This window comes from Mandrillus leucophaeus, unplaced genomic scaffold (genome assembly GCF_000951045.1).
Source record: "Mandrillus leucophaeus isolate KB7577 unplaced genomic scaffold, Mleu.le_1.0 Scaffold1010, whole genome shotgun sequence".
Taxonomy (NCBI): Eukaryota; Metazoa; Chordata; class Mammalia; order Primates; family Cercopithecidae; genus Mandrillus; species Mandrillus leucophaeus.
This window is the reverse complement of record NW_012098211.1, coordinates 312,045-337,917: the sequence shown is the minus strand read 5'-3', so window position 1 is coordinate 337,917 and position 25,873 is coordinate 312,045. Positions and strand designations below refer to the sequence as shown.

Below are 25,873 nucleotides of genomic sequence, written 5' to 3'. Positions count from 1 at the left end.
GCCACTGCACTCCAGCCTGGGCAACAGAGCGAGACTCCATCTCAAAATAAATAAATAAAATAAAATAAAAATGAGCTATATTTTAAAAAGCATTTCTTTTTGAAGAGCCTTGTCTTTAATACCTTTATCCAAGGATCTCAGACTTCCAAGAGACCCTCCTGGGCTAATTATTTTGTGGCCAATTTTATTCATGGAATCGTTCTTCAGCAATTTCTTTATTTATATTTGGAGACAGAGTCTGGCTCTGTTGGGTGCGATCTTGGCTCATGGCAACCTCCGCCTCCTGGGTTCAAGCGATTCTTGTGCCGCAGCTTCCTGAGTAGCTGGGATTACAGGTGTGCACTACCATGCCCAGCTAATTTTTTGTATTTTAGTAGAGACGGAGTTTCACCTTGTTGCTCAGGCTGGTCTTCTGAGCTCAGGCAATCTGCCCATCTTGGCTTCCCAAAGTGCCAGGATTACAGGCATGAGCCACCATGCCCTGCCAACAATTTATTTTTGAGGGATTTTATAAACACTGATTTTATGCACTGATTGTGACACTCATTAACATAGAGGAATTTTTCCCTAGCTAACATTTCTTATGAAATTGATTTATATTCTCTAGTAAGAAGCAACTTGCCAAATTAAAAACAAACAAACAAACAAAAAAAACCCTTAATTTCTTTTCTTTTTTTTTTTTTTGAGACAGGGTCTTGCTCTGTCGCCCAGGCTGGAGTGCAGTGGCGCAATCTCACTTCACTGCAACCTCCACCTCACGGGTTCAAGCGATTCTCTGCCTCAGCCTCCCAAGTAGCTGGAACTACAGGGGCATGCTATGACGCCCGGCTAATTTTTGCATTTTTTTGTACAGACAGGGTTTCACCGTGTCGGCCAGGTTGGTCTCTTGACCTCAAGTGATCCACCCGCCTCAGCCTCCCAAAGTGCTGGATTACAGGTGTGAGCCACCATGACTGGCCAAAGAACTTAATTTCTATTGGCCATTGCTATGGTCCCCTAAAAATTCATATGTTGAAACTAAATCCCCAATGCAATAGTATTAAGAGGTGGGGTCTTTGGGAGGGGATTAGGAGGCCTCTGCCCTCATGAATGGGATTAGTGCCCCTATTAAAGAGGTTTGAGGGAGACTGTTTGCCCCTTTCACCATGTGAGAACACACTGAAGGCACCTGTGAGGGCATCTGTGAGGAAGGCCTTCATCAGACACTGAATCTGCTAGCACCTTGATCTTAGGCCTCTCAGTCTCCAGAACTGTGAGAAATAAATTTGTTTAAAGATTACCCAGTCTAAGGTATTCTGTTATAGTGCTCTGATTGGACTAAGATAGCAATCATTATGAGGTTTTTATCTTGGCCAGGCTCACCTATGGAATTTATGTCTCCTGGAGATAACTTTTGCAAAGTCTCTCTTCAGCTATTTGCATCCATGTAGTTAGTTTCTTCAGACATATGATCTGAAAGTGTTTCATCCTGGCCCATTGAGGCCTTGGAATATGTCCCTAATGGTGACTTGTTGTTGATTGCAGTCTGGCTGATAATAGTCATGGGTTGCATCATGGATGGCAATGATTCCTCATCAATTTATCCCTTCCTGGCATTATAGGTGAACTCTTTCTTTTCTGGTGCCTCTTGTGGAACAATTTTTTTTTTTTTTGTTTTAACTCAACAACCTTTGCCTGTGAACTATATTTCCGCTGGTATTTTTGATTGTTTCATTTCACTTCGGATAAACTTATCTACAAGTGAGCCTTTTTTAGACAATGCTACCTCTGCATCCTGTCATTTCATTTCTGGAAATTCTTTTTTGACAGTGGTAACTGAGAAATGTTTTCCTTTCTAATGATACTTTGGAATCAGTATCTTTTGACCGTGAGTCTAGAGGACAGCAGACCCAAGAAATCTATGCAGTGCCAGCCCGACTTCTGACCACAGCTCCCAAAGTTCTGCTTTCTGGGGACCTTACTGGAGCTCTCTTCCCTCTGTGACATTTGGACTTGCCTTTTGTTGAAAGACATTGAGTTAGTTTCTTCTTGACAAACGGAACTCAAACACGAAAGCAGAAAGACCCAGAAAGCCTTACCTTTGCCAATGTGACATGCAGTATGCCTCAGCAGTAAGCCACCCTTGAAAAACTGTCAGCTGAGCATCCAGCTGTCTTCATACAAATCACAAATTTTAATCCTTCCAGGAAAAAATCATCATCAGTTTTTCTTTGCTGACAAGCATCTTCTTATAGACACATTTTTAGTTGATTTAAGCTATTTCATTCTCTCTTACATTCTGAAAATATGTTTGTAATACCATAGCTTTTATATTTGTTCCCATAAAGTTGTTCTTTTTAACTCCTTTTCTAAAGGTAGAAAGGGGTATTTATTTTTCCCATAGGATATTATTCCATCATTTGAAAATAGACTTGTAATCTGCACAAAAATATAAGAATGATAACACTCAGTACTAATTGGTCAAAAGAATGTTTTCGCTGGGAGATAGTATTCTGTCACTGGAAAGAACTTTATAAATTTTATCACTTATATTGCTATAACAATGTGTCTAAAGTATCTAATACGAATTTTTGAAATATCTTGTTTGGGGCCGTAAATGCTTAGAAAATTGTTAATTCTGGCTGGTAATCAAGGCAAATAAAATATGCATGAGTAAGCTTAAATGCTTCTGGATAACAACGGTTATTTGAAAGCTCTGTGAATATTTCATATCATCTAAGAGGTAAGAAAAAGACTGTAATCAGCTTGCAGCAAAATGTCCCTGAACAGGCAACAAAGACTTTCTTTGTTAGATTGTATTAATCAGGACAGCCCAGCAGCCAAGTGTGTGGGCCCCTAACAGGGAGATGTCAGTGCCACCTCCTGGTGTCTGCCCTTGGCCCAGCCATTAATCTCTCTGAGCCTTAACTGTTTCCTCATCCATAACATGGAGATTATAAAAGTGTCCAATTCATGGGGTGCTGTGAGAATTAAATGAGATAATGCAATTAAGCACTTAGCACAGTGCTTGGTACACATTAAACAGCCATATATGTCAGCTACCATTATTGAAAACTAACATAAACTTTTTCTTTTTTTCTTTTGAGAGACAGGGTCTTCCTCTGTTGCCCAGAGTGGAGCAGTGATGCAATCATGGCTCACTGCAGCTTCTACCTCCTGGGCTCAAGCCATCCTCCCTCTTCAGCCTCCTATAACTGGGACCACAGGTGCATGTCACCATGTCCAGCTAATTTTTAAATTTTTAATAGAGACAGTGTTTCACTATGTTGCCAAGGCTGGTCTTGAACTCCTGGCCTCAAGTGATCCTCTCGCCTTGGCCTCTCAGAGTGCTGGGATTACAGGCGTGAGCCACCTCCTGGCTTAAGAGAATACTCTTTAATAATGTGTTTCTTTCTTTTTTCTTTCTTTCTTTTTTTTTTTTTTTTTTTTGAGACAGAGTCTTACTCTGTTGCTCCGTCTGGAGTGCAGTGGCATAACCTCCGTGGTTCAAGAGATTCTCCTGTCTCAGTCTCCCGTGTAGCTGGGACTACAGGTGTCTGCCACCACGCGTGGCTAATTTTTGTATTTTTGGCAGAGACGGGGTTTCACCATGTTGGCCAGGCTGGTCTTGAACTCTTGACCTTGGGTGACCTGTCCAGCTTGGCCTCCCAAAGTGCTGGGATTACAGGGATGAGCCACCATGCCTGGCTAATGTGTGTCTCTTTTCTAAAACATATGCAGAGGAATCAACTTGAGTGGTAAGAAGGAGAATTTTCATAATCCCTTTAGAAAAGTGTGAAACGTCTGATGAACATGTGCCCTTTGGGGGAAGATGCATTCCAACCAAGACCCTACCTCTTTGAGAATGGCCTTGATGTTAAACTCACTTTAAAAGCAGCCGTTATTTGGGGGCTAAATTTACTTGGTTCTTCACTTTGCCCCTAAACAAGTGAAAGCTGGGAGCCATTCTAGACTTCTCCCTCCCCTCACTGTGGATTCTGTGTCTCTAGCACCTCTCAGATTCAGCTCTCCCCCTGCACCCAGCACCTCCAGGGCAGTTTCTCCACACACATCCTGCTTACCCCGCAGTGGGACTTGCTCCTGCCTCTATGCCTCTGCACATGCCCTCCTCCCCCTCTGAAACGTTCCCTGTGGTGTGTCACCTGCCTTCTTTTAGGTCATCATCTCTCCCTGCACAGGGCTCGTGTGTGGCCACTGAGAGTCTCCCACATGCTCAGCATTGGGTCTCTTACTTCTCCTGCCCATCATAGCTGCCCTGAAAGGTAGACAGGATTGGTGAAGAGACTTGCCAACCACAGGAATTAGGAAGTGAGGAAAATAAGACAGTGTCCCTTCAGTTTACCTGGGAGAGCAGGGTAAGCTTGACCAGAGCTGAGACTCATAATGGCACCTTACCAAGAGAGGGGAGAAAGGCTATATCCTGAATGAAGGCATTCATCTCCCTTTAGAAAGAATGTGTCCTTCAGAAAGGGGCAGCACAAACATTGCCAGTGACCTCTACGCATTTCCCTGAGGGGATAGGGGAACTGGGCCATTTTTCTTTGCAATTTTCAGTCCCTTGGGAACACTATCCCTCAGTAGAGCTCTGTTTTTACCATCTTGAAATTCTTTATAGGTTCTGTATTTCCATACTGCATTGGGCCCTACAAATTATGCAGCTGTCCTTCTCAGGACACACAAATGCTTAAAAAATGGTTGCTAACAAAAATGAGAGAGTATGTCCAATAGAACTGAAGGAAGGGCCGGGCGCAGTGACTCACACCTGTAATCCCAGCACTTTGGGAAGCTGAGGCAGGCGGATTCCCTGAGGTCAGCAGTTCAAGACCAGCCTGGCCAACATGGTGAAGCCATCTCTACTAAAAATACAAAAATTAGCTGGGCGTGGTTGTGCACACCTGTAATCCCAGCTACTCGGAAGGCTGAGACAGGAGAATCACTTGAACCTGGGAGGTGGAGGTTGCAGTGAGCTGAGATCGTGCCACAGTACTCCAGCCTGGGTGACAGAGTGAGACTCCATTTCAAAAAAGAGAACCATAGGAGGTACTGACTAAGAAACTAAGGAACATAAATACTCGGCTTCTGGCCTTTAGTTGAAAGACATTGAGGCAGCCACAAGACTCAACCTTTTGATGTCTCTAAGTGGGAACATTCTAAAATTCAGTCTTTACTGAAGGTATGTGTTCTGTTTTTCTTACAGAAGTAACTCATACTCATTGGAAAGATTGAATTATCAGAAAAATATATAACTGAAAGTCATTGTCTTCCATAATTCCTGCTACTGAGACATCACTTTTTTTTTTTTTTTAAACTTTTAAGCTCAGGGGTACATGTGCAGGATGTGCAGGTTTGTTACATAGGTAAACATGTGTCATGGGATTTACCATACGGATTATTTCATCACCCATGTATTAAGCCTAGTATCAATTAATTATTTTTCCTGATCCTCTCCCCCCTCCCACCCTCCACTCTCCAAAAGGCCCCTGTGTGTGTTGTTCTCCACCATGTGTCCATGTGTTCTCATCATTTAGCTCTCACTTATAAGTGAAAACATGTAAATGAGAATATGTGGTATTTGGTTTTCCGTTCCTGCATCAGTCTGCTAAGGATAATGGCCTCCAGCTCCATCCATGTCCCTGTAAAGGACATGATCTCATTATTTTTTATGGCTGCATAGTATTCCATGTGTATATGTACCGCATTTTCTTTATCCAGTCTATCATTGATGGGTATTTAGGTTCATCTCATGACCTTGCTATTGTAATAGTGCTGCATTGAACATATGCATGCGTCTTTATGGCAGAAAAATTTATATTCCTTTTGATATATACCCAGCAATGGGATTGCTGGGTAGAATAGTTTAATTTCTGTCTTTAGGTCTTTGAGGAATTGCCACATTGTCTTCCACAATGGTTGAACTAATTTAAAATCTCATCAACAGTGTATAAGTGTTCCTTTTTCTCCATAGTTTCACCAGCATGTTATTTTTTGACTATTTAATAATAGCCATTTTGACTAGTGTGAGATGGTATCTCACTGTGGTTTATATTTGCATTTCTCTAATGATCAGTGACAAGCTTTTTTCATGATTGTTGGCCGCATGTATAGCTTCTTTTGAGAAGTGTCTGTTAACATCCTTTGTCCACTTTTTAATGGGGTTGTTTGAGTTTTTTTCTTGTAAATTTGTTTAAGTTCCTTATAGACACTGGAGATTAGACCTTTGTCAGATGCATAGTTTGCAAAAATTTTCTCCCCATTCTGTACGTTGTCCGTTTACTCTGTTGATAGTTACTTTTGTTGGAAACAACACTATTAACAATCTGGTGTTTACTCCCCCAGGTACTTTTCATAGGTTATACTAATACATTACAAAAGTATTTAGTATTAATATTTTTATTATTTTAGAAAATTGACTACTGCTATGTGTGTTCTGTAACTAGTATTGAGGACAGACTAGAGAAGATCAAGAATGGGTCTAGTTGCTGGGCGTGGTGGCTCACGCCTGTAATCCCAGCACTTTGGGAGGCCGAGGCAGGCGGATCATGAAGTCAGATCAAGACCATCCTGGCTAACATGGTAAAAACCCATCTCTACTAAAAATACAAAAAATTAGCCAGGCGTGGTGGCGGCCACCTGTAGTCCCAGCTACTCAGGACACTGAGGCAGGAGAACAGCATGAACCCAGGAGACGGAGCTTGCAGTGAGCCAAGGTGCCACTGCACTCCAGCCTGGGCGACAGAGCGCGACTCCGTCTCAAAAAAAAATAAAAAAGAATGGGTCTAGTTAACAGGCTACTGTGACCACCTAGAGAAAGATGAGTGTGGTTTGGGCATTCAAGTTGTTGAGAATTCTGACTTTATTTAAATGGAAAGCCAACAAACCAGATGTAGGGTGACAAAAAAGGTGGAGTCAAAGGGGACACCAAGAGTTTTGGCCTGAGCAAGTGGAAGGATGGAGAGAAACTGCTTCAGAGAAACTATCAGGGAAAGTCCACTGAGACGAGTTAAGTTCGAGGTGTCCATTGGTCATCCAAGTAGAGACGTCAAGCAGTCAAGTTCAGGGAATTTTGATTAAGGATATAAATCTAAAGTCCTTAGCATATAGATGACATTTGAATGAATGTAGATAGAAAGTAATTAAAAACATTTTTTTCAAACCTTTAAAGTTTACTGCCATTTAAGCTGGTTCAAAATACCTGTCATTATTATCAACACAGTGAAAAGTCAACATTTCATTTGTTCACAGCATGGGATAAAATATTTGCAAATTATATATTTGATAAGGGATTAACATCTAGAATATATGTAGAACTCCTAAAACTCAACAGCAAAAAAATTAATAAATAAATAAAAATAAAAAAATGGGCAAAGGACTTGAATAGACATTTTTCCAAAAATGATATACAAATGGCCAATAAGTACAGACTCAACATCACTCATTATAAGGGAAATGCAAATCAAAACTACAATGAGATACCACCTCACATCTATTAGGATGGTTACAATCAAAAGAACAACAATAACAAAATAACAAGTGTTGGTAAGGATGTGGAGAAATTGGGACCCTGTGCACTGTTGGTGGGAATATAAAATGGTACAGCTGCTGTGGAAAATGGAATGGTGGCTTCCCAAAAAATTAAAAACAGAATTATCATATGATCCAGCAATTCTACTTCTGGGCATATACTCAAAAGACCTGAAAGCAGGGTCTTGAAGAGGTATATGTAGAGTCATGTTCACAGCAGCATTATTCACAATCACTAAAATGTGAACGTATCCATTGATGGATGAATGCCCACTGATGGACAATGAAATAAATGGATATGCAAAATGTGGTATAAACATACAACAGAATATTATTCCACCTTAAAAAGGAAGGAAATTCTGACACATGCTACAACATGAATGAACCTTGAGGACATTATGCTAAATGAAATAAGCCAGTCACAAAAAAGACAAATATTGTATGAGTCTATTTGTACAACATACTTACAGAGTAATCTAAATCACAGAGACAAAGTAGAATGGTGGTTGCCAGGGGCTGCGGAGAGGGAGAAATGGTCAGTTATTATTTAATGGGTGTAGAGTTTCAGTTTTGCAAGATGAGTTTTGGAGCTGGATGGTGGTGATGGTTGCACAAGAATATGAATCTACTTAACACCACCGATCTGCACACTTAAAAATGGTTAAGATGGTACGTCTTACATGTATTTTACCACAATTACAAAAATTGAAAAAAAGTATTAAAAAACTGGTAATATATGTTGAAGAAAAATATCTGCTATCAGTGACAAAGGCAGACTACAGGATATGTGTAAATAATACTCTGAGAGGCCTGACTGTGAAGTGAAGCAAAAGTTAAGACATGAACACACGAGATGGATGTATGTTGGGAGGAAAGCTGAGTGTTGAGCGAGGAGCTGAGGCAGGGCTTGGAACATGTCCGGGGTCCAGGGTAAAACTCCTTGGGGCCTTTGGAATGTGTCTAGACTTGCTGGCTCCTTGCTTCTAGCACTCTCATTATCTCAAGTAGCCATATATTTCAAAGAAAATGCTAAACCATCACAGCTGTAGCTTGTTCACTTGATACACCACTTCCTTTCAACCCCCCACATCCTCACCACCTGTTTCTTTGTTTGATCACCAATAAATAGCGTGGGCTCCCAGAGCTTGGGGCCTTTGCAGCCTCCATACTAGCGTTGGCCCCCTGGTCCCACTTTCTTTCTTAACTTGTCTTTTCTCATTCCTTCGACTCCGCCAGACTTCGTAGCCCCCATGGCCTGGTGTTGGGTCCGATCACCCCAACAGATGTATTTTCACCGTGTAGTCTCCAAAACATTGATAAAACAAGAGGAAAAAGTCACAGCCATTTGTTTACTTATTTAAAATCCGTATTCTGAGTTTATTTTATCCTATAACTAGTTCAAATATTCACATGATTAAAGGTTTTTCAGAACAGGAGTAGGCTGGAGAGTCCCTGAACTCTCCTTTTACAGCCCCTTAAATCTTGGTTCTAGCTGGCATTTACTTGGCTTCCAGCTTTGAGAGAAGTAAATCAGAAGCATCTACCTTCTGGTAACCTAAGAAGGAGATTTGGAGCCAGGAGGCATTTCATGAGCAACTTCATGCTGAAAAGCCTCCTTGTAATTTATTTCTTTTGGCATTTTGAAGTTCCAGTCAATCTGGCCAGCAGACTCTGAAGGAGGAACCTGTTGAGGCATTCCTGGAATCATACTGGAAGTACCTGGCAGGAATTCCTGCTTCAAGGCCTCCTTCTCAAGGGGGTTTGTGTCCTCCTGCATGAATATGGTCTTCTTCGTGGAAACAGTTTCAGAATTCAGTTCCTAAATAGAAAACAAAACAGCAGAGAAGTTATTATTAGAGACTAAAGCACACAAGATGTATGGCAAAAACACGGTATTGCTATTTTCATGCCAGAGACTAAGAAACAAACTGAAAAAGCCCTGCTTTAACAAAGCATAAAACCAAATCTATAGGAATGAAGTTGATTCACCAATAATTTAACTCCCTGCCAGAACAAAACCCAATATCTTTTAATGGAAAACAACACAATCTAGACTCCCTATAAAATGTCCTCTACAATGTCCGGAACACAAGTAATAATTATTAGACATGTAAAAAAGTACGAAAATGTGAACCATAATCTAGAGGAAAAGTATTAAATAGAAAAAGGCCCCAAAATGGGCTGGGCATGGTGGCTCACGCCTGTAATCCCAGCACTTTGGGAGGCTGAGGTGGGCAGATCATGAGGTCAGGAGTTCGAGACCAGCCTGGCCAACATGGTGAAACCCTTCTCTACTAAAAATACCAAAAATTAGCTGGGTGTAGTGGTGGGTGCCTGTAATCCCAGCTACTCAGGAGGCTGAGGCAGGAGAATCACTTGAACCCAGAAGGCGGAGGTTGCAGTGAGCTGAGATCTCGCCACTGCACTGCAGTCTGGGTGACAGAGTAAGACTCCATCTCAAAAAAAAAAAAAGAAAGAAAGAAAAAGGTCCCAAAATGACACAGATGATGGAATTAACAGACAAGAACAGCTATTACAAATATTTTTAAAAATCCAAGGTGGAAAATGGACATAATGTGAAAGTTAAGATGTATCAGCAGAGAAAATGGAAATTATATTTAAAAAACTAAATAGAAATTCTAGAACTGAAAAGTACAATATCTGAAGTGAAAAAATTCACATAATCTCCAGATAGGATATAGGGCATTGCAGAAGAAATGGTCAGTAAACATGAAGGTAGATCAGTAGAAATTATGCAAACTGAACCACACGGGAAAAAAACAAACAGAGCTTCAGTGACCTATGAGACAATATTGAGCAGTCTAACATCCATGTCCCTGGCTGAGGTAGGAATCCTCGGAGCTTAGGCTCTACTGACCCCCTCCACTCCAGTGTTTGCCTGGAAGTCGTACAGGTCCATTCTACAATGAGCCCTATGGGGCTCATCCTTGTCCACATGGTCTCTGAGACCCTTCTAAACTTCAAACTATTGGGTCTATGCAGCAAATATATATTGATTCTATCAACATGTATTTCTAAAACCTTTGTATAGTTTAGATCTTCATCAACAATAGGAGTTTTCTTCTGACTCAGAAACAAAATTATCGTTTACTTAAAGCTGCATCTACTTAATGAAGAGATATTAATACCAAGGATAACCTCTGCCTGACTCAAATTCTACCTCCTCTATGAATACTTTTTGGTTGGGATGATTGGATATGAACCCTACCATACAGAGCATTCTGTTTCTATTCGTCTTTTGATACATCCACTAGATAAGCAGTATTCAATCTGGGGTACTCAAAGACTTGCTAACCTGTATCCAAGTCACGATGTTTTGTTTTGTTTTTAAAGAGATTAAGGAAAAAACTGCAAAGCTTTGAGTATATGCATATCGGTTCATCAGGTAAACTAGCAGCCCTGCTGAAATTTTATGCAACCCATCCTGGGCCAGTTTGAAATTGGTTTTCCCAGCACTAGTCACACAAAATGTGAAGGTGACCAATAGCAAGGAAGAGTTTGTAATCCACCTTGAATCAATCAGAAACCAGAACTTGGAATCTTGTCTTTTTGACACACCTCTGCCTCTTTGTCCTTTATTTAGCCTTGTCAAAGTTTGCTTGGAGAGTAACTCACATCTTAATGTTGTGGCTCTCTCTTGCCAGGTAAACTATAAATTTGGCTTCATTTTAGATCACTCTTGGGTTCTCTTTATTTCCTTCTAACATAGGGAATCAATTTCCATAATCACAACCTACACATGAACTCTTTCCTAAAACTGAGAACTTGCACACAGTCTAGACTTTGTGCTAGTTTTCGTTTCCCATCTTCCCTTACAACTGTCTACATCACACACTTGGCAAAAGAATGACATACCATTTACTTACCTAAATCTTGTTAAGGAATATTGCTACAGGATGCAAAACCTCCTCAGTGAAACACAAAAAGACAATTCAAAATATTGATGTGAGCTGAGAAATTTTCCTTAATAAAGCTACCATAAAACTAGGGTGGAGTTTTGGGAGTCTTCTTTATATATTTCTTATTGCCTTATATATTTATATTTCTATTAACAGTAAAACACGGTGTTAGATAAATGGATTAGAGGTGGGCAACAAGGTGATGACAAATTCTGCTGAATGATCCTCACTTCTCCCATCTCCAAACAATTGCTTAAAGAAGGAATCCTTCCTGAGGGAGAGTTCCTTTAGACTATTGTCAAACAATAGAATGAAATTATCTTTCGATTTAATTTATTTACAAGATATCTAGGCTTAAAGAAGCAAATATATTCTTTATAAGGACGTTGAGTATATTAGTATAAATGTAAATAAGCTTAATATTTTCATGTCTTCAAATTGGCTTGGAAGCTAGCAAATGCTAGTGAATTGTAATGGACTGCATTAAAGACTTTAATGCACAGAGTATAGTGATAGTTAAAAAGATGTCAGATATCAAACCCAACATTGCAATTGAGATGACTCTCTATCTAGGTATCTATCGCTTTATAGAAAGCATAGAATGGCATAAGGTGTTCTTCAGGAGATTGTGAAAAAAACTGTGGGAGGTAAAAGATATCCTTTTAGACTGACAAATGCAGAGTTGTCTTCAGCTATTCCAGCTTAATAACTTACACCTAATATTATAGCATCATAGAGGAGGCATCTGAAGTTTCACATAAAAGCAAATAGAATATAATAAACCAAATACTAAATACTAAGTTAAATATCTGAGATATGCACTGGTAACAACCATATTTGGTTTCTGAAAAATATTGACTACTACTTGAAAAGGGCTCAGAGGATCTTATATGAAAAAATATTTGTTCCAACTGAATAGATTTTTAAAGAATCAGTTTTTTAAAAAAATCAGATTTTTTGGCTAGGCGCAGTGGCTCACACCTGTAATCCCAGCACTTTGGGAGGCTGAGGTGGGTGGATCACGAGGTCAGGAGATTGAGATCATCCTGATTAACACAGTGAAACCCTGTCTCTACTAAAAAAAAAAAAAAAAAAAAAAAAAATTACCTGAGCGTGGTGGCATGTGCCTGTAGTCCCAGATAATCGGGAGGCTAAGGCAGGAGAATCGCTTGAACCCAGGAGGCAGAGGCTGTAGTGAGCCGAGATCGCGCCACCATGCTCCAGCCTGGGCAACAAAGCGAGACTCCATCTCAAAAAAAAAAAAAAAAAATCAGATTTTTTAAAAACCAGTAACACCAGAGTATTTCCTGAAATCTAAGACATATCTGTCTTTTAACATCTCCTTTTTTCATTAACAAAGATTGTCAATAACATTGGTTTATATGCAAATATGTGAATACAGAGTGAAAATCAGGCTAAAGGGATCCTTAATGTGCCTTGGGTGGGGACTGGGCTGACTTGTGGCTTTCCTGGATTCCATGTTGGGACGTGTGCGGCCACCCAAAGCTGAGTCCTTCTCCCTACCTTGTGACACTTTTGACAGTTCTGTTGAATCTGATACTCTTCCTGTTTCAGCATTTCTGTCATTTCCATTTCCTTGAGGCTACTGTCATATTCCTCCTGCAGCTGGATCTTCTCTTCCCTATTCTGGGGTGAGGTGACAGAGTCGAATCAGGTCAGCACCCAGGGAAGCCTTATAAATGGGGCCCCCTTACTGGAGACTGATCTGGGCTGTGGGCCTTTTGGGCCTGTTGAGTTTCCTCCTGTAACTAGCTTTAGCCTGCTAGTAGTTACAAACCCTTCAACTCCACAGCTCCTCTGAGTTGAAGCCCCACTCCTCTCAGCCCCCAGGATCCCCATGCTTCAGGGATATCTAGATCTAAGAGCAAGTCAAATAAACCAAGAAATTCCCCAGGCCAGCTCCAGAATCCTGCCTTGTGTCTTGGCTTTCAAATTACTCTAGGAAAGCTGGGCCCTCCCTAACTCGCAGTGCCCATACACACCTTTTCTTTTGCTTTCGCTGTTTTCTCATAATGATAAAGCCAGTGAGCCAGGTATTCTATTGGGTCACTGGGCCGAACCTTCGCCACCTCTGCCAGTGCCTGGGCCAGGCAATTTCCAAAGCACCTCTTTAGGTAGTTAGTTTCCATCCTGGCAGCCTGGAAAACAAAGTCGCGTTATTTTATTAACTTAGTCTGATATTAAAAATAGACACATTCTAACCAATTCAGATTTCTTTCAGGATAAATATGAGATGTTTCTGGATCACACCCTTCCCAAAAGAACCAATGAACACTTACTTGCTCTTATATTCAAATGGACTTTTTCTAAAGTTCTCCAGCTGCACTAGGTCAGACAGTGTGGGTCCTAGGGTTTACCAGGCTTGCGAGGAGGTTGGTACTTTGGTGGTAAGGGTGGCTAAGGCCTCCCCTTACCCACACATTTTTGCTCTTGAGTAGAGAGAAAATAAAGGAGCAGGCAGGAGGTCCTGGGGAGGGGCTCTGAGCACCCAGCAGGCTGTGCTATTGTGAGGTAGGAGGCTACAGTCATCTATGACATAGATAAGATAGGCTCATTTATTTCACAAGGGACCACGGAAATGCACTGGGGAGAAGAGAGAGGGAAAATGTTGGTGCTACAGCTACTGCTTGTCAGGAGCTCTGCCAGCACCTGATATAATACTCCATTCTGTATTACTTAAGGATTTACTATTCATCATATTTCAAGAGCTGGAGGCAATGTAGCCCAAACTTAGGAGCAGCAGGGAATTGTAGCAGTAGGAATGCACATTCTGGAATAAGACAGACCAAGTTCCAGTCCTGATTCTGCCACTTATTAGCTGTGTGATCTTTAGCAAGTCACTCAGTCTCTCTCAGCCTCAGTTTTCTCATCTGTAAAATAAAAGTAACAAAAGTATGTAGCTCACAATAATTAGATTAGAGGTGATAATAAACACACACCAGGCACTTAGCCAGGCACAGAGTAACTGCTTATTACACTATTCAGTGGAGGATTGTGCCATGAAATGACCTAGGACCTGGCCTCCTCCTGACGGATTCCACATTCTTGAAGTTGACACATTTGAATTCCAAAAGAGCCTGGTGAATAATAAAAGCTTAGATCTAGCCTTAACATTTTCTGGAGGCATTTTTCAATTTTCCCCCCTACTCCCCATTTTCTAGCTTAAGGAAGGAAAAACAGATAGACAGATATCCATATCTATCTTATGCATATCTATCTTATAGATAGAGAAAAAAATATTTCCTAGCTCTCTCCACTACAAGGGCCTTGAAACCAAAACACTTCATGAGCACACTGAGCATATAAACCTTGCTTGTAAATAGCCTTCGTCACTTAAGAGGAATCAGGGCCCCTTGGAGAAATGGCTGATTCCAAGGCTGGGGCAGGACAAGTCTAATGGGCCTGGAACATTTGGTTTTGCCAGAAAGTAAGAAAATTCTAAAAAATACAACGGGTGGGGACAGAGAAGCCAGCTTGAAGGGGCTCCTGCTAGTCAAATCTGGGGCAGTTTGACCATTAAAATAAATAGTGACTGTAATGGATTATAAATTACAGAATAAAATAAGACTCCATGAGTCCGTATGAGAATATATACATAGATTAAGAAGGGAGAAGGCAAAGTTCTTGTTAAAGTAGAATGCCAACTAATAAATGTGGGGAAAATAATGGAGTTTTAAAAAACTGCCATTTCCTCACCACCATATAACTGAATCAAAGCAGAATCATCAATGAGTCAATGAGTGCTAAACCTGGGTGAACATTTGACAAGGAATAAGATATATGCATAGTCTCAAAGTTTCTTCTCACAAATTAAGTATTAATTCCAAAGGAAATACAGAAATTTTACAGTGGCAAAACCTGGCCAACAAAACCTTAACCAAGTAATCACAGTAAATATCACCAATAAAGGAACAAAGTGACATCAAGTGCCTCCTGATGGGATGTACTTCTTATGGTACATAAAACATTTCCATGGATTCCTGTCTAAAATGCAGTATTTGAATGTAATTGAAGAAACAGCAAATAAATCCAAAGCAACTACTCTGTACTCTTAAAAATGTTGAGGTTATGAAAAAAAAAAGAGTAATTGTTATAGATCAAAGGAGACTGAACAGCTATAATAACTACATGTAACACATGATCCTAGATTGGGCCTGGGCAGGAAAAAATAATTCAGCTGGGCATGGTGGTGCATGCCTGTAAACCCAGCACTTTGGGAGGCTGAGGCAGGAGGATCACTTGAGCTCAGGGGTTTGAGACCAGCCTGGGCAACATGGCAAAACCATGTTGCCCATGCTTTTGTATTCCACAAAAAATACAAAAATTAGCCAGGTGGGATGGCACACACCTGTAGTCCCAGCTACTTGGCGGCAGGGGGTGGGGAGGTGCACGGGGTCTTACGGTGGGAGGATCACTTGAGCCCAGGAGGTTGTGGCTGCAATGAGTTGAGATCTCACCACTGCACTCCAACCTGGGTGACAGAGTGAGACCCTGTCTAAACCAAGAAGAGAGAAGAAAAAAGAGTTCTATAAAGGACATCGTTGGGAAAATTGGATGAATTGAATGTGAAATGTAGATTATGTGATATAATTTATCCAAGTTAAATTTCTTGATTTTGAATACTGGAAGTATGAGTAAGAGAATGTCCTTGTTCTAGGGCTGAATAATGGCTCCCAAATGTGTCCATGTCTGAATACCTGGAACCTATGAATATGTCACCTTAAATGGCAAAAGGGACTTTGTAACTGTGATTAAATTAAGGATCTTGAGATAGGGAGATTATCCTGGATTATCTGAGTAGGAAAAATGTAATCACAGATGTCACTGTAAGAGGGACACAGTACGGTCAGACAGGGAAGGTGATGCCAGAGCCGAGGGAGAAAAAGCAATGTGATCCAGGTCCTTGAGCCAAGGGTATCCTCTAGAAGCTGGAAAAGGCAAGAAAATGGATACTCCCCAGAGCCTCTTGAGGAACCTGTGCTGCTGACACTTTGCTTTTAGCTCTACTAAATTCATTTTGAACTTCTGACCCCAAGACCTGCAAGGGAATTAAAAAAAAAAAATTTTAGTGGGGTAGTGATAGGGTAGGGACAGAGGTGGGTGGTGTCTCCTGCCAATCGGTGTCTCCTGCCAATCTGTGTGGCCCACTTGAACCAATGCATTTGGATAAACAACCTTCTACACCCTTCTTACTCAAAGCTGGTTTGATGACAGATGACCAGCAGCATTTCATCACCTGGGGACTTGTCGAGACGCAGAATCTCAGGTCCTACCCCACCCCACAGATTCAGAACCTGTATGTTAATAAAATCTCCAAGCAACTTGTAGTTACCAATCTACTTTGCCTGGATCACTGTAGAACTGTCCTTCCCAGAAGGCAGAATCACCAATTCTGCATTCTCTGGTCATTGGGTGGCTGCCACACTCCTTACATGTGGCAAGCCATATTGGCATACCTCCACCTACTCTAAATTGCCCATTTTCAACAATGATCTGAATGAAATGTGTTTCCGCAACAGTCACTGACATGTGGTACAAAGACAGTAGAGCCAGCATAGAGTCACAGCGTGAGGCCTGGAGGGGAAGAAGTCAAGGGGATGCCTTTTATTTTTTATTTTTGAGACAGAGCCTCGCTCTGTCACCCAGGCTGGAGTGCAGAGGCGCAATCTCGACTCTCTGCAATCTCTGCCTCCTTGGTTCAAGCGATTCCGCTGTCTCAGCCTCCCGAGGAGCTGGGATTACGCCCGGCTAATTTTTGTATTTTTAGTAGAGACGGGGTTTCTCCATGTTGGCCAGGCTGCTCTCCAATTCCTGACCTCAGGTGATCCACCCACCTCGGCCTCCCAAAGTGCTAGGATTACAGGCGTGAGCCACCGCGCCTGGCCAAGGAGATGCCTTTTAAGGCCCACTCAGACCAATTTAGGGTACACTCACCAATTGGGGGAGAGGCTATTTTTCGGTGTTTCCCAGAACTCGCCTGACGGTCTGCTTACATTGTTCCTGGCCTTGCACTCAATAGGCAAAATAAGAATAGGGGTTGTCTTTGTTTGCTGTATACCGCCCATGCCTGGCACACTAGGAGCTCAGTAAATATTTCTTGATTTATTCATTGAGAGCTCTGACGCCTGTGCTCATGCTTCCCTTTGATTTTTCCCTGCCCACTCTGGCACTTACTATCTCAACTAACATCTACTAAGGCCTCTCTTGCCCGGCACTGCCCGCCCATAAGCTGAAAGAGAATACGGGAAAGGCTAGTACATGCACAGACGACTAGGCCGAGGAGGACTGCAAGGGCTTGGGCCTGGTGGAGACCGGACGGCTTCCTGGAGGTAAGGCACCCGAGTTGGTTCTGAAAGGAACCAAGCAGAGGTCACCAGCAAGAGCAAAGGTGCGGAGTTGTGAAACTGCCAGGCTATTAGCAGCTTGCAGTGACGGTCTTCCAACGACTCTAGGTCTTCCGCCCTTCTCCGATTGGCTGCCCTTCCAGGTTCCTCCTCAAAGCGCGCCACCCCCTCATCTCTCCCAGAGCGTGCCTGCCTGCCAGCCAGGGTCCCTTGCTCTTTTCGGTCCCCCCACTCCTCCAGGTTTCTGTGCAGCAAGTCTCCTCAGCTCACCCACCTGCGCGCCGCCACATATGCCTTTCCTCGACCCTTCGTGCGCACACCCCGCTCCAGCGTGCCCGCTCCTCTCTGCTTGGCGCCCCGCTCCTACGCGCCCCCTCCTCCCCGGCCCCCGCCCCTTGGAGCGCGCCCACTTCTCTCTGCCGCGCTCCCCTTCTCGCATTCCCTCTCCTCTCTGCCCGTTGCCACCTCGTGCGCGCTCTCCCTCCTGCACACCACCTCCTCTCTGCCGCACGCCCGCCCCCTGAACGCCCGCTCCTCTCTGGCCCTCTCCCCTTGCGCGCGCCCCCTACTGCACGACCCCTTCTCTATGTCGCACACCCCGCTCCTGCACGCCTCCTCCTCTCTACCGTGTCCGCTCCACTCTGCCGCGCCCCCTCTACTCTGCCGCGCGCTCCTATCCCTGCACGCCCCCTCCATTCGGCCGCGGCCCCTCTACTCAGCGGTGCGCTACTGCTCCTGCACGCCCCCTCCTCCCTGCAGCGCGACCCCCCACGGCCCCCCCTTTCTGCTGCGCGTTCCCCCTCCACCGCCCACTGCGCGCCCTCTGCTCACCTACACGCGCTCCAGAGGCGCGCGCTCTCGTTGCCTGGCAACGGGACGCGGCTCCCGGGTGGCTAGCGGGCGCGTGTGTCGAGTGTGCGCACAGGGAAGGCCGGAACTGTTTTTGAGATTAGTTCCTCTAGCTTCGCTGGGTCCGGCGGGCAAAGGCGGTTCCGACCGTTGGGCCTTGGGCGTCGAGCAGGACTCACCTGAGGCGGAAGGAGGCCGCTTCGCGCCTGGGGCTCCCGAGAGCAGCCGGCTCTCCTTCTCCTGCTCGTCCTGAGCGGGGAGCGCTGCGTCTCTGTCTCCTGCGGGCTGCGGGAGACTCTTCCAGACTCCCGGGTGGGAAAACCACATCGAGCGCCCCGGGAGGTTGCCAGATGCAATACTGTACTGCATGCGCAGGTAACTGAATTTCAGAAAAACGAGTTACTTTTCAGTACAAATATAGTATCATGCAGTTATTCGTTGTTTATCTGAAATTCAGAGTCACCTGGGCGAGCTGGGTTTTTAGTTGAGAAGTCTGGCACCCCTGCCCGGGTGCCCCTGCCCAGTCGGCTGGCTGTCTCCCAGGTGTGGGTAAGGAACCTCCTTCCATCTCTGTGGCACCTTCTTCAGGCTGTAGGCAGCTGTTTCTGTGGGAAACGGCTTTCTTATGTTGAGCCAAGATGCCTATTGGTGTATATGAAAAATAACATTGGTTACCACAGGAGAGATGGGTATTATCCTCGTTTCACGGACAGGAATATGCTAAGGGAGTTGGCAGGCCTTGCCTGGGTCCCACTGATATGCCCAGAAATCCGAGACAGAGCCTCCCCTGACTTGGCCCCACTGGTAGGCCAGAAGTTTTCTCTTTGGGGATAATGGCCCCCTTCCTACCTTCCCACATTTTATCTTTCTGGAGCAGTAATAGGAGTCTGTTCCCTTTTTTTTTTTTTTTACTTCAGATGACTTTGACATGTCTTTATAGCGTTTTGGTCTTTCAGATACATCCTACTGAAGAAATACAGTGAAGATACTGTGTTCCAAAGTCATTTGTAATAATTCTTTTCTCTGTGTGGTTAAGACACCAATATCAACCTGATTTGGAATTAGGTTCATTAGTGCCAGTTTGTTTTCAGTTTTTAGAGTTTTTATGACTATGTTTATATATACACATATTCCTTTCCCCACTGCTGTTGCTAATGCAAAAGATGACGGACCATATACAATTTCAGCACCTTGTTTTCTTTATTTTGTGTCTTAGAGATCACTCTTTAGTTTCTTCATTCTCTTGTGCATCTGCATAATAATCCATTGTGTTGCTTTTATTAATCCCCAATTTGATGAACATTTAGATGGTGCTTCAGTTTGACTATTGTAAATAATGCTGCAAATACCTGTGTGCATATGCCATTTCATATTTTTGCAACTATATCTTTGAGATAGGATCCAAGAAGCAAGATTGATGAGTCAAAGGGTGAATGCATATGTGATTTTCTAGATGTTGTCAAATTCTCCTCCATAGGAGTTACACCATTTTGTCTTCCCAGCACTGTCATATGGCATATGCGCATGGTTATGCATAAAATTTCAGAGACACTGAATTTTTCCATAGAATAAAAATTGGGGGTTATGGACGGACCCCCAGATGTCAGTGTCTCTGAACTTTTATGCAAAATGCTAGGTGCATTTGTCCAGGGACAGGTTTAGACACAGTGGCATTCTATCCCCTATAATTGCCATGCTCATTCCTATATCAGGGCCTTTCCTTATACCTAGAAGGCTCTTCCTTCTCTTCTTTGTCATGTTAATTTTACTATTTTTTTTTTTTTTTTAACTTTCCTGACTTGATCAGCTCCTCCTCTCCTCTGGTCTCATAGTACTTATTTTAACTTCAATTTCATATTTATTGATTTAAATATTTATCTTCCCTTCTCATCTGTAAGCTCCATGAAGGCAGAGACTGTTTTTGTTTTAGTCTGGACTGCTGTAGCAAATTACCAACACTGGGTGGCTTAAAAACAGTACACATTTATTTCTCATCATTCTGGAGGCTGGAAAGTCCAAAATCAAGGCATTGGCATTTCTGGTGTCTGGTGAGGACCCTCTGCCTGGTGTGCAGGTGGCTGTCTTCTAGTTTTATTCTCAGATGGCAGAGAGTGAGAGCTAGCTCTCCCGTCTCTTTTTATAAGGGCATTAATCCCATGCGTGAGGGCGCCACACTAATGATCTAATCACTTCCCAAAGGCTCCTAATACTATCACATTGGGAGTTAGGATTTCAACATATGGATTTTTGGGGACACAGACATTTAAGCCACAATAGTTTTGTATTCCCAGTACCTATCATGGTGCCTGACCTATATAACAGGTATTTGTTTGTTTGTTTGTTTGTTTGAGCCGAAGTTTCACTCTTGTTGCCCAGGCTGGAGTGCAATGGCACAATCTCAGCTCACTGCAACCTCTGCCTCCTGGGTTCAAGTGATTCTCCTGCCTCAGCCTTCCTAGTAGCTGGGATTACAGGCATGTGCCACCATACCTGGATAATTTTGTATTTTTAGTAGAGACAGCATTTCACCACTATGACCAGGCTGGTCTTGAACTCCTGACCTCAGGTGATCCACCCACCTCAGCCTCCCAAAGTGCTAGGATTACAGGTGTGAGCCATTGCACCCAGCAAATATTCATTATACATTTGTTGAACAATTGATTACATTTCATCAGATTATCAGGAGAGTCTGGATTTCTTAAAATATTAAGGGTAATCTGAGGGTGATCAATTTTTCCAAAGCACCTGAAAGAGATTGGTTGCTGTGTTTTTCCTTTTCTGTTTTAAAAACAATCTGGTCTATGATTATTCCTGTTTATCTTCATAACTGGAAGGAGTAGGACATAACTGGGAGAGTGGAGAAATTCATTCCCTTGCCACCATGGAGAGACAACTGTGTCAGCCCTGTGATTAAAACACTCTTCAAGCAGCTAGAGGAGTTTGTCTTCTAGTGGGAAGACAGACACACACACACAGGGATAGTGTAATTCTCTATGATAGTGTGGTAAATGCTATGTAAGCTGCTTGGAGCAAGAGGAACTTCTTTGGGTTGCCTGGGAAAGCTCAGGGAATAAGAAATGATTCTCTACCTTGCAGGGGAGGAGATCTTTTGAGAGAGAGAGAGGAGAGTGAGGGATCATCATGTACAAGAGTCATGGAGATGGAAATGTGCAAGGGGTGGTCATCGGAATGGCAGGATGTCCATGGAGTTAGAGCCCAGGGTGTGCTGGGGCCAAGAGAGATGTCTGGAGGTGAACCTGAAAAGAAAATTGGGGCCAGATTGTGAGGAGCTTCATATGTTATTATTTGGAGGCTGAGTTTTCATTCTTTGGCCTTGGAAATTTATGGATTTTTTTTTTTCAAAAGGTGGACTATTGTGATGCTTTGTAAAAATGGCTCTCATGGCTTAGGAGGGACATTTTAGTGTAGTCTTTAGGGTTAGGGTTTTGGAATCAGGAGGTGGGTACAAACTCTGTCTCCTTCATCTGCCAGCTGTGTTATCCTGAATCAAGAGGTGGGTACAAACCCTGCCTCCTTCATCTGCCAGCTGTGTGATCCTGAACTATACACTTACGCGCTCTGTGCCTGGGCTTGCTCATGTTCCCAATGGGATCATGATACCTATTTTTCAGGTATGTTGTGAGAATTAAATGAGACCCACATTACTTGGCATCAAGTAAACTTGAAATCAATAATGATAATATCTCTTTTCTGACTCTTGGACTTGAGGTCCTTCAGGACTTTTGAAACCACGTTAGTTGTAGTGACTTCTGTGGAGTCCTTTTGGAAACTATTAGAAGTTTCCTGGGGCCAGCTTGCTTGTGATACCCCCAACAGGACGTGTACATGGCTGAGGGCAGGGTGTATGTAAGGCTTTGTTCAACCCACTGCACTTTAGTCTTATAGTGACTTTATTGACGATATCCTGCAGTAATGCAAAAACACTTACTTTTTAGGAGTTTTTATTTAGGAGTTAGAAATGGAGTCAATATATCTTCAAAAGCACCTTGGGGCATGTTTAACTCAAGGTCTTGCAGAAGTGGCAAGAGTTCGCCCAGCGGATCCAATAGAATATTTAGCATTGTGGATTTACAAGTTTAAGGAAAATGTGACCATGGAACAACTGGTAAGTAGGAATCTCCTTCTAGAAAATTAGAAGAAAAAAAATTGGTCGAACTTGCCTGCTTTTTAAAAACTTTAATATTATTATTTTTCTGTTATAAAAATAATGTTTATTATACAAAAACTTGAACAACATGGAAAGTAGGAAGGAGAAAACAGTACCCAAAGAAGACTTCTATTTAGATTTTTAGGTAATTCCTTTCATGGGAAGTATTTTTTCTATAGATTTATAGATTTGTTTATGCATTTGTGATCATACACAATGTATAACTTTAATATTGTGCTCATTATTCAGATAAAATATCTTCCCAAATTATTATATTGTTTCTAAAGGGATGGGCTATAATTTGCTTAACCCTTTCCCTAATTGTCTCTATTAAATGCTTTCAAGATTGCTTTTACAAATTGCTTTCTCTCTAAGAAGTCATGTGCTGTTGTTTTTAAACAATGCTAGAGACAAAAGGAAATGGCCGAGCTGGAGCATGAAAGAGAATTAGCTCTGATGGAGCAGGAAACGATGGAGAGACGCAAAGCAGAGGAGCTCTTACTTCAGCAGGTGAGGCAAGTAGGATAGTTCAGAGGGGACTGGAATTAACGATGCCAACCTCAGCGTGGCACAGCCCAAATGTTGATAAACTTCTCATCTCCAGTTACTTAGATATGGCTTCCTAATATCTTCATCTTTATGGATGTGTGTGTCTTCTTTGCTGGAGAAGCAGCAGCCATGAGTTTTCCTGACTGCATTCTTGTATACATACATACACATTCCTTTCTACACTGCTGTTGCTGATACAAAAGATGCCATACCTCCAGGTAAGAGGAAAATGCAGAGAGTGTGCTGTCACAGAAGGCAGAGGGAACGAGTGTTTTGGTGAGATCTGAGTGGTCAACCATATCTATTGCTGAATGGAAAAGTGTTCATCAGAGGCCACCGTAATTTGGTGGGAATAGTGTGGATGGAGTGGTGGGGGTGGGTGGAGTTAGGCAGGGGAGATGGAAAATGTAGGCAGTGCTTTCAAGATTTTGAGAGCAAGGAGAGATGCTTTTGTGTTTAAGAGCACAGTAGTGGAGGAGTGAGTGGATGACATCAGGAAATAAAGTGGATGATTCGTAGGGTCAGCTTGCCATGGAGATGGGAGGAAATGGGCCCAGATCATAGGTTAGGCAGGCAGAAGGCACTTCTTTGATTATAATCGACGGAAAGAGGAGAGAATGGTGTTGGTGGAAGCACCTTCTGTGTGCAACAGTTTCTATCTTCTTTATGAAGTAGGCACCATGATCATCTGCTAAGAACAAGGGTGTAAGGTAGGAGGTATGGGCAGAGTGGTGAAGGTTAGAAATGGCAGCTTTGGAGGATGGAAGAGAAGAGTTGAGGGATATAATTTAGCATTACTTGGTAGCAGTTGGAGATCAATTGTGCCATTTGGTTTGGTTATGTGATTATGTGATTCTCTTCACTTGGGCCCAGATGTCTGAGGAAGAAGTGGAGCAGGCGGACCTTTTAACTGAAGCAGGATTGGGGTAGCATGATTAGGGAGCTGAAGATATTGGTAAGGGAATTGTTGAAGGGATGAGTCATGGAGTACAAGCTGGAGAGAGGAAAGTTCCAGAGTGGCTTCTGGACTGATTTAATTTATAGAGAGCTTCTAAGCTAAATTTAAGCCACTTCTATAGTTCTACCAGATAATACTTAACTCCAGAGTCTTGACTCAAGTTTACATATTTAAAATGGGGAAAGAAGTCTATTATTTGGGTATGCAGATAAAAAGAAGAATATAGACCTGGCAAATAGCTTCTCTGACTGACTTCCTATCCCTGATATTGAGGTAGAAAACTGCAGGCCCCTTAGAAGGATAGGGCTGTTGAAAACTCTACTACTTCTGAGTCTTCATTTTCAGTCATTGGCTTATTCTTGAGGGGAGGTTAAAAAGTGTTGAATTGGGTGTCAAACTGTCATCCAAACAGGCCAGGTGCTTCCAGCAGCAGCCACGACTGTGGATTAGGAGCCATCTTTCCTCTTACAGCTTCTATAGCTGGTATCTGTCCCTTTCTATCAAAAATCAGAGAATTCCCAGTGGTTCTCCTTCCCCAAGGCAATTACATCATAAGTGGAAGATACTTAACTCTCTTTGGCTCACCTACTTTATCTTACTTGTGTATAATTTGGCAATGCTAGCAATAAAAAGTTTCTCTAGCCATATTATGTTGACCAGTATGAACTAATCTACTGTGTACTGAATCCTAAGTATTGTATTAGGGTGGAAGATAAAATAATATTATGCAGGAGATGTTATGGCCAGTTAACGGAGTGGATTGGTGTGCAGAAATAGATAGGAGAGATCAATCAACAGAGAAAGGCTTAAGAGAGAGTGTGGTTGAGATGAAGAAAAACAGAGAGGCCTCTGGATACCTTCTGAGTCATGTGAGCTGGAGGTTGGGAACTCTGGTTATTTCCTTGCTGGTTGCAAAAGCAGTTGTCCTCATAGTCAGTACTGCTGACTTGAAATTCCTTGACATTTTAGGCACTCTCCAGCAAGCCTAGTTTTTTGTGAACAGGGAAGTATTTTTATTGCCATTTTCTATGTAAGAACTTAATTTTGAAGTGAGAGCATTTTTGTTTTTTATTTGTTTTGAATGGCTTTGAGTGGTTTTGCTCATGTGTGAAGAAAGATTAGGTTTTGGAAGTTTCTTGAAAATGTCAAGAAACTGGTTATTTTGATCAATCTGATTGTTATTTAACAAGTACACTTTGCATTATTGCTGAGAGATTGGAGTTATTTAACTTCCTCTATCAGTGTCTGAAAGCTGATTGAAACTGTTTCTGCATTTCAGCTACCTACCCCATCACTTTTTTCTTAGTGGGGATAATATAGGAATACCAAGAATTACCTTTAAAAGCCTTTTGCAAATGAGATATTAATCACTTTATTATGTCTTTACTTGCAAAAAATTATTATTTTAGAATACACTGTCAGATAATAGACATTTTTTTTTTTTAAGACGGAGTCTCACTCTGTCACCCAGGCTGGAGTGCAGTGGCCGGATCTCAGCTCACTGCAAGCTCCGCCTCCTGGGTTCACGCCATTCTCCTGCCTC

General features: G+C 42.5%; 2 protein-coding genes across 4 annotated transcripts in view; one reads left to right on the top strand and one right to left on the bottom strand.

The window, feature by feature from the left end:
• Positions 1–7,954: 7,954 nt before the first annotated feature.
• DYDC2 (DPY30 domain containing 2) overlaps positions 7,955–25,873 on the bottom strand; it is a 22,683-nt gene continuing 4,764 nt past the window's right edge. Inside the window, exons 1-4 of one of the 3 annotated variants that reach the window (XM_011975705.1) lie at positions 18,835–18,975; positions 13,445–13,600; positions 12,966–13,088; positions 7,955–9,340 (exon numbers count right to left, since the gene is read on the bottom strand). In XM_011975705.1, the coding sequence (XP_011831095.1) occupies positions 9,077–9,340; positions 12,966–13,088; positions 13,445–13,591 (534 nt within the window). In that variant the 5' untranslated portion in view covers positions 13,592–13,600; positions 18,835–18,975 and the 3' untranslated portion in view covers positions 7,955–9,076. Of the gene's footprint in view, positions 9,341–12,965; positions 13,089–13,444; positions 13,601–17,396; positions 17,548–18,834; positions 18,976–25,873 lie in introns of those variants that run through there. The other 2 variants (XM_011975696.1, XM_011975688.1) reach the window with 2 other exon arrangements.
• DYDC1 (DPY30 domain containing 1) overlaps positions 21,008–25,873 on the top strand; it is an 18,660-nt gene continuing 13,794 nt past the window's right edge. Inside the window, exons 1-3 of the mRNA XM_011975718.1 lie at positions 21,008–21,129; positions 22,626–22,781; positions 23,232–23,333. Coding sequence (XP_011831108.1) covers positions 22,635–22,781; positions 23,232–23,333 — 249 coding nt within the window. The 5' untranslated portion in view covers positions 21,008–21,129; positions 22,626–22,634. The remainder of the gene's footprint in view (positions 21,130–22,625; positions 22,782–23,231; positions 23,334–25,873) is intronic.